The sequence below is a fragment of the Arachis duranensis genome, chromosome 5 (assembly GCF_000817695.3).
Source record: "Arachis duranensis cultivar V14167 chromosome 5, aradu.V14167.gnm2.J7QH, whole genome shotgun sequence".
Taxonomy (NCBI): Eukaryota; Viridiplantae; Streptophyta; class Magnoliopsida; order Fabales; family Fabaceae; genus Arachis; species Arachis duranensis.
Window position 1 is genome coordinate 85,305,261 of NC_029776.3, and position 9,079 is coordinate 85,314,339.

The 9,079-nt window shown below is 31.0% G+C and overlaps 1 protein-coding gene across 1 annotated transcript; it reads right to left on the reverse strand.

Annotated features, from left to right (window-relative positions):
• Positions 1–3,681: 3,681 nt before the first annotated feature.
• Positions 3,682–8,795, reverse strand: LOC107490057 (probable galactinol--sucrose galactosyltransferase 5). The gene is given in 6 exon segments (XM_016110822.3): positions 3,682–4,476; positions 5,154–5,521; positions 5,912–6,089; positions 6,775–7,268; positions 7,947–8,159; positions 8,162–8,795. Coding segments are annotated over 6 exon segments (2,283 nt in total). The 5' UTR covers positions 8,616–8,795; the 3' UTR covers positions 3,682–3,900.
• Positions 8,796–9,079: the final 284 nt, after the last annotated feature.

The following is a 9,079-nucleotide window of genomic DNA, read 5'->3' on the forward strand; positions in this document are numbered from 1 at the left end:
TAATAATAATTTGAATAGTATATCTTATGAATATTGTAACTTCTCTTTTTTACTTTAATCTTAAATATAAATTCAACTCACGTATATAAAAAATATTTTACTTTACTATAAAATATAAAACTACTTTAAAATCGTTATTTTGACAAGTTTAGTTAACTCATAAGTTTGATTTAATGGAACTGCATCTGTGAGCTCATTTAAACTAAACTCATTAATAGTTCAAGAAATTGGATCCATATATTATTGAGTAGAACTTGAATAAAGATTGATTTAACTGGTTAGCTCATAACTTGACTTAATGTATATATATATGTATATTATTTATTTGAGCTAATATATGTTATATTCATCATATTTGAGTCATTTAATAAATTTAAACCAATTCTAGATTTTTTTATAAGCTAAATTAAAAAATAATCAGAGATATTTCTAGAGCTTTTTACGAAGATGAAGACATAAATTAACTATTAAAATCAATTAAATTACTGTATAAGAGAACAAACTTCACTCATAAATAAGGAGGTTTCATTATTCTCATTAATGAACTTTTTAAAAAGAACTATGACAATGTTCTTATTATACAAACACATGTTATATTTATCACAACTATCTCAAGAGGCATTCAAATGTTTAATACAATTTTTCTTACTCAATTATAGTAAAATCGATTCTAGTAAAATCACATTTTTTTTTATCGTTGTCCTATCCACAGTGATAACATTATTTTTCATGTGGTATAAGTATATTTTGATCTATAAATAGTATTTTCAAGATTCTCTTTATTTTATTTTTTCCATTAGTTTCATAATCATTTTACCATAAGTATACAAACAAAAATAAATGAATGAATACAAGTTATTCGATATATAAAATAGGATAATATATACCAAATGATCTATATATTATTCCTGTTAAGTAAGTTCAATTATTATCCTTAAGTAACTTTTGTTTTTAAAAAAATTATGAGTATTCTCATGAATGTATTTTTAACAATAATTAACTATTAAAAAATATTCATCAACAATCCTTCACTCATTCTCTCTAATTAACAAAGTTTAATTATGTCGTGCTCAACCATAAGTTTCAACAAATATATTGCGTCAAAAAATATACAAGATTATTTACTTACCTTTCTTGTTCCATAATTAGATTTATTCAATTAACTTATAATTAGTCTCATACATATTTTTTTATTGATCTTTTGTGTGGTATACCATCAATTTCAAATTTTTAAGTATATAAATATTATGAAATCAAACAGTCACAACTATAAATCTGTTGATGAAAAAGGTTAAAAAATTAAAGAAATTACAATAAAATAAATTTAGATTTTGCTAATCTAAAAAATGAAAATAAAAACATTGTAAGAAAAAATTAAAATTTTATTTGAAAAAGTGAGAACGACTCTGATGCCTTGAGAAATGGTTAGAAATTTTGGGTTTCCTTTGAAAAAAGTTAAAAAGTAATTTGATTATCAAGATATTTTAGACATTTTAAATTTTAAATAAAATTCCAATGAAATAAAATTTTAAATCGAATATATTTGGATTGAAATGGATTTTGAGAAAAAAATAAAGAGATTAAATTAAATTTTATCTAAATTAATTTAATTATTTTATTTTAAATACTGAAATTAAATTATATTTTGATAAGAATTGAATTTTTAGGAGTTTCCAAACACCCTAAAACATGACAACGAATTTTCTACTTCAATTATTATTATACAGTGTTGACATGAAGCCTTAAGTATTAAAATATCAACATGATATTTTTAAGAGTAAAGTATTGTTTTTGTTCCCAACGTTTGGGGTAAGTCTTAAAATTGTCCCTAACATTTTAATCGTCCTATTTAAGTTCCTAACGTTTTAAAATTGATTCAATGTTGTTCTGCCGTTAGGGATCCGTTAACAGAATTGACAGCGGGACAAAATTGAGACGATTTTGAAATGTTAGGGACTTAAATAGGACAAAAACGTTAGGAACAAAAACAATACATAAAAATAAATTTTAATTTAATTTTATCTTTCAATAATATTAATTTTTTACTATACATAGTATTCAATTATTTTTTAATTACATCTAAATAAATTACACTTAATCACATTACTTTCATTTTAAATAAATTTATTTTTTTATAATTTTAAAGATTTTTGATACATTAGAGACAAAAGGTATAATTTATATTTTATTGTATATATATTATTTTTTTCTGCAAGTTTATATACTAGTCATTTTACAAATATTTCATGATAACTAAAAATCTATAAGAGTAAAATTATAAAAAAAATAATTTATTTAAAATAAAAGTAATATGATTAAGTGTAATTTATTTAGATGTGATTAAAAAATAATTGAATACTATGTATAGTAAAAAATTGATATTATTGAAGGATAAAATTAAAATTTATTTTTATGTATCATTTTTGTCCCCAACGTTTTCTTCCTATTTAAGTCCCCAACGTTTCAAAATTGTCTCAATTTTATCCCCGCCGTCAATTCTGTTAACGGATTCCTAACGCAGGACAACATTGAGTCAATTTTGAAACGTTAAGTACTTAAATAGGACGATTAAAACGTTAGAGACAACTTTGGAACTTACTCCAAATATTGGGTACGAAAATGATACTTTATTCTATTTTTAATATTACAATAATAAACTAAAAATTTAGTAAAATTAAATAAGTACCTTAAATTAGTTAATTAATTTGATGTAAAAACTAAAATAAATCTAATTACTCTATTTAAAATATCTATTTGAAGTCTTACTCTTAGCCATATTATTTTACTACCATTATGCTATGTTGGCACTGTAATCCTCTGTAGTTTAATTAGGGGCAAACCAAAATTCAATATTTCACCTCAATACATATATGACTATTTATCAGAGACTAATTATTAAAAAAAAAAGATTAAAAATCAATCTGTGATTTGTTTCTAACAAAATTGTATTGAACTCATTAATTCCTACCACACTTCTTTCACATAGGACTATTTGAGCAAACCAGAATTGAAGCTCATAGCTTGCTTCTACACTGTTGAGGTATATGAGCTGAATTCACAATCTAGCTCCTTCATTTCTCAAGATAGGGTTTATTTGAAGCCATGGGAATCAAAAACGGGATCGCTCTCGCGTGGATGGCAGGTTACCGCAAGTTATGGTGCGAATCGGATTCCAAACGAGCCTTCAATCTCCTCAAGGAAGGGTCTCGGAGGGGTTTTCATGGCGCTTCTTCAATTGAGATTCATGACAATGAGGAACTTACATGCGGTGCTATTCTTCTCCTGCACTCGAATGAAGCCCTCCTTGCTGACAAGAACACCGTGATTTTCCTCCGCTAAGTTCTCTTATCTTTTCTTTGAATTAGGGTTTTATTTATCTGGAATTGAATTAGGTTTACTTGCTTTAATAAATTTATTGTGTTTTGGAACCAATCACAGTGTTTTTACCTATTGATATGAAGGCAAAGATTTTGGTATCATGCAATTTTGATCATTTGTCTAACCCCTATATTAGATTCAGACTCGGATGCAATTGTCTTCGTGGAAAGTTGATGGTTGAGAACCTTAAACGATTTGATATATTTGACAACATTTTCATAAAACGATTTTTCAACAATCAAAATAACAGTTCGTGAGTTTCCACCATTGAATTGAACATAGATATGAATGGCATTTATGGGATAAAAGAACAAACTTGCATTCATATAATGACAATAATATTTAGTTCAAATAATCCCTCTGCTTTGAGGATAAGTCTAGAAACCAAATCATCACACACCTAAACAAAGGGATATATAAAAGAAGCTCCCTTTAGCATGATCATTCTCTATGAACAATAGTTTTGTGAGAAAGAAAAGTAGAACCGTAAAAGAAATATGATAGTCATTCCCTAATGATGGCTTAATATGTATACTGAACGATGGATGATTTTGATGAACTTGGCCATGGCACTTGAACTACAACCATTCCCTCTTCATACTCAAAATCGACATCTTTGCCATCAATCTTACAAGCTCTAGGACTCTCTGAGGAAAAGACCCTCATCTCCCCAGCTCCTCTAACACCAACCTCAACAATATTCTTCTCCTCATCAAAGTCCAATGTTTGAATTGCTCCACTGTTGTTCAACATGTTCACCAGACCAATAGGAGCAAAATTCACAACCTTGTTGCTGCCACCGCAGTTCAAGGATCTAACTGGTGACACAGTTACAAGCTCAAAGTTGAATGGCTCCAATGAGATTTCATGGTACTCATTTGGTGATGAGAGGACTAACTTCTTGGCTTGGCTGAAATACATTGCAAAAGTTTGAACATTTTCAACGGGGATTGGGTTGTTGCCATTATTCCATTCAATGTCTTTGATGTTGGCTTTTGTTGATACCAAATGAGAAAACTCCAAAGCACATTTGGTTGTTCTTGTTTCACGGAACCACCCTCCACCTTGGCAGTTAAATGCTCCAAGAACTCCAGTGTACTAGATATACCAAAATGCATAAAAATCATGTTAGTTTCTAGTTCTTGCAAATATGTGTGTTATGATAATTTAGTTTGTTGATAAATCTTTATCTTGAAATATCAACTATTACATTAAAAATGTAAACTAAGTTGAAGACAATGATAACTTACTAAGCAATTTGTTGGGTGATTAAGTACAGAATAAAGTTGTTCATTCTTTTACCTCTAACAGTATTAGAACTCATCTAATTTTCTTCAATAGTATTTGAATGTTAATGAAGATTCTTATCATTTATCAAACAATGTCATTACTCATTATAAAAGCATACAAAGCCATATACTACAATGTTTGGAACTCAGACTAATTCAGGCCCTATTAACCTTTGTATTAAAAAGTGGGGGTGAGTCATTACTCAATTTGTTTGTTTCCTTAAGTTATCCCAAATGACCCACATTTCATGCCTATATATAATTCTTATTATGGTAATGCTAAGGAGACAACAAAAACAGTCCAAATTTGCCTTATTTAGCATTTATTAATTGTAGCAACGATTAATAAATGTTAAATAAAACAAGTTTTGACCGTTTTGGCTGATTTTTTATTGTCTCCTAGACATTATTGTTCTTATTATTATATGATTGCCAATGATCAATTCAATTATAGGAAAATAGGAGGGGAAAAGGTATCTAACTCACCTTATTGAGGTTCCATATTTTTAGCATAGTTTTGCCATCATGAAGTGGGTCAGAAAAGAGACAGTCCCTAGTTGGGAGAGCATAGTGTTGACACCTTAGGATGGAGCCATCTGGCAAGACCAATTTCCTGAGGAGTTCAAAGTTGTGGTTGCCAACAGTGTCACTAATGTAAATGGGACCACCAGAAATGGCTCTTGAGGCTGCATGGAAAGCAGCACAAGGGTGTGTAGATTGGAACATGTCCCAATCTGGGTGGATGAAGTTCCCCATCCACATGCTGTTGTATGCACAATGCACCATGTGACAACCTTGTAGCCAAAATGTACCATTTGGATCACCATATGGGTCAGTGCACCAGAAATCATCACCTGTTTATCAAATTCATAGAAATTCACATAAAAAAAACTTGCATTCTTATCATTGTGTATTCTTAAAAAATTTACTAAATACATCTTTATATCTCCTATTTTGTCATTTTTTAGTATAGCATATCACTAAATGATTACTACTTATTGTATAAATTGATGTAAATGATAATGTATCAAAATATTGATATTGAGAAATGAAAAGATGAGAGGGATTAATTCATATGATTATTCACATGAAGATGTGTCTAAATAAAGATGATAGTTAGGAATTGATAAAATGTTTTGACATAGTTGACTAACTTATTTAACTATTTTCAACTATATTTTTACATGAAGATATTTTTGTGTCAATATTCATCTTAATTAGTTGTCAAGGTACACAGTACATACCAACGCGACCAAGGGAAATGGCTTCAGTTCCTAACAACATGAAATCATTGCAATGCTCCATGCTGGCAATGACACCATTTCCTTTGAAGTGTTTTCTGACTGAAGCAGTGAGAGCTTTATAATATGCCTTTGCCAAATCTACACGACCCCCATATTTCTCACACACCATCTCCAGCAACTGTTTAACCCAAGTCAAAATCATATACATTGTTAGATAAAATAAAACTACGATATCCCCTACCATTTATTTTTCTTTTTTTTTTTTTGCGAAAATAAAGAAAAGGAAAAAGATAAGAGAGTCAAACTAAACTGAACAGCGATTGTTGGGAGTTAATAGAACAATATCAGATTCAGATGGGCCCTTCAATATCCGTGGTTGTAACGAGTACTATCCCCTCGAAATATCGTTTAAAAAAAAGAAAAGAAAAGAAAACCAACGCATTTAGCGTTTTAGTGTTGCTATTTGCTAACACTGAACAATTACGTTGAACTTTAAAAATCGAATAAAAAAGGTTTATTAAACCAAAAGACACGATCATCATTCTAAAGTGAAAAATATAAGAACAACAAAATATTATGTCCTGAAAATATATGCTTTCTAATTGTAATGTGGAGTTTCTTTTAGAAATGAGTTTGGAATGGAAATACGTCATGTACACTAAAACGATGCAATTTTTTTTTCTTTTTTGAGACATCAAAACTAAAATAAATAAATAAATCATATTTTCATGAATTATAAAAAATGATATTTAGCGAACACTCTAATTCATCAATATAATTTCACAAAAATTATTTGTTATTTAAACTTTTTTCTTTTTTCCTTCGAAAAAAAAAATAAGTGGTTGGAGCTAAAAGAAACTTACATGGATGACATCAACTTTGACCCCATCAATGCCAGCATTTTCCAAATGAGAGTGAATCCCTTCATACATTTCATCCACCAAATGTGGTGGTACCAACCCCACACCATTATTGACAATCTTATCTACGGCCAAGTCCTCCATAGTAGTCTCCAGCCCCGGGGACAGCTTCGGCCGCTCCACGGTGGATTCCGGCATCCCCGGAACCTGAGGTCTTATCCCACCCCAATAACCACATAGGGCATGCCACACATACACATATTCCACAGTCTCAAACCCTTTCTTTAGGTCCTTCACAAAGGCACCTAAACCTTTCTTGTCACTTGAGCTACTTACATAGTCCCTAAACTTGTAGTTCTCTTCATATTTGATGAGCCTGCATGGCATTTGTTCTCCGGCCACCGTCTGGTTCATCCCCTCCTTAGTAATCGGGTCTGAATCGTGGGTGATTGATTGCCACCCGTCGTCGATCAGAACAAGTCCCGGTGGACAACCACCTGTGTAACATTTTATTGTTTAATTACATCAGATGCAAAGTGATTAAGTCATATTCTCTATCATATAAGGAAAAGGAGTAAATTTAATTTTGATATACTATTAACGAAATGTAAAATAATTTTATATGTACATTCAATTATATAATATTATATAATAACGCATAAATAATCATGTACAAATATAAAATGTGATTAGGAGATTGCATTAAAACTAAACTCTTATAAAAAAATATATATATCTTAAACAAGTTGCTTATGCTTCATATATATTTTTAGAGAAATTATTTATTTTCTAAAATCATTTTACTAACTCTTAAATAAAGGAAATATTGCTAGTCACAAAAAAAAGGGAAATATTGCTAATATGGTTATTTATATATACAATTATTTACCATGGTGTAGAAAACTCTCGTAATTTCCTTTCTTTATTTTCACTTTACTTTACCAGAAAAAAGAAATTATCATAACTTTCTAAAGTGATTTACTGATTTATACATTAAAAGAAAGCAGTAGTTCATCAAAGAAATCTCATGATTTATTGCACAACATTAAATCAAAAAATAAAGAACAAAAGTAATAAAAGAAAAATCAAATATCAACACCAAATAACAGAATAAAAATCCACAAAATTGAGTATACTGAATTAAGAAATTTCTCAGTAAGATTATTGTTAATTACCTTCAACGAGAGACTTAACACCTTCCCAAACACCCTGAGGGTGCACCGTAAGGTAGAATGCATCCCAGGTGCACCACCCGAACTTGTCAACTATCCCCGGCGGAGTCTTCTCCTCCAACAGATTAAAAGTTCCAAGGTGAGACCTAACAACCTTCATGGCTTCCTTAACCAACTCAAAAGGGTCGTTCCCCGCGTGCACGTAGACGACACTGTCGTAGCGCGGAACGACCCTTCGATAATCGGAAGGAGAAGGACGTAGGGACGATGACACGTGTCGTCGTTCCATTCGTCCAGCATTAAAAACTGGGTTTCCGTTTCAAGGTCTCGGCCGTTGGAACCGACCCAGAGTGTTGTCCACCACACCTTGAACCTGAAAATGCTCATGAATTTTGTGTTTCTTAGTTTTCCGAGGGATGTCACGTGGTGGCTTCTCGGCTCGTTGGCTCTAAAGCCGAGGAAGCAGCCTTGGGTGGTGGTAGTGGCGGCGGCAACGGAGGAGGGAGTAAGAGTGATGTTTTTTGGGACATCGGAGAGGATGACGTGGCCGTTGACTAATAGGTTTGACTCATCTATAGTGAATGGTGATGAAGTGTGGTGGGAACCGTTTTGGTGATCGGTGGATGATTCATTCAAGTTTGGAGCCATTTGGGTGAATTTGATTTTGGACATATATTTTTTTTTGAAGAAAATTAGGTATGAGAATGAAAAAAATGGGTTGATCGGTATTTATAGAGGAAGAATTAAAAAAGAATAGAATCAATGTAATTATATGAGGATCTGAAGAGATTATGTTAGTGATATTTGCAAAGAAGGGAATGAATATGTTGTGTTGATTTGAATTGTGTTAATTTGTTTGTAGTAGGAATAATGAAGTGAATAAAGAAGGCAAGTGCGATATTTATAGTGTGTCCGCCGGTGAAGAAGTGGGACCTCCAAAACGAAGGTGAAGGTGAAGGTTTAAACTTTTGTTTATTTATTTATTTTCCTTTTATAATTGGTGTATGAACTTTTTCTACGTCGTTCCCTTTTTTGTTTAAAGAAGAAGTTCAACCCAATTAGTAAAGTACATGTGGAGCATTTTGATGGCGACACGTATATGTTGACCATGGAGAGAGTGAGAGGGAGTGAACTTT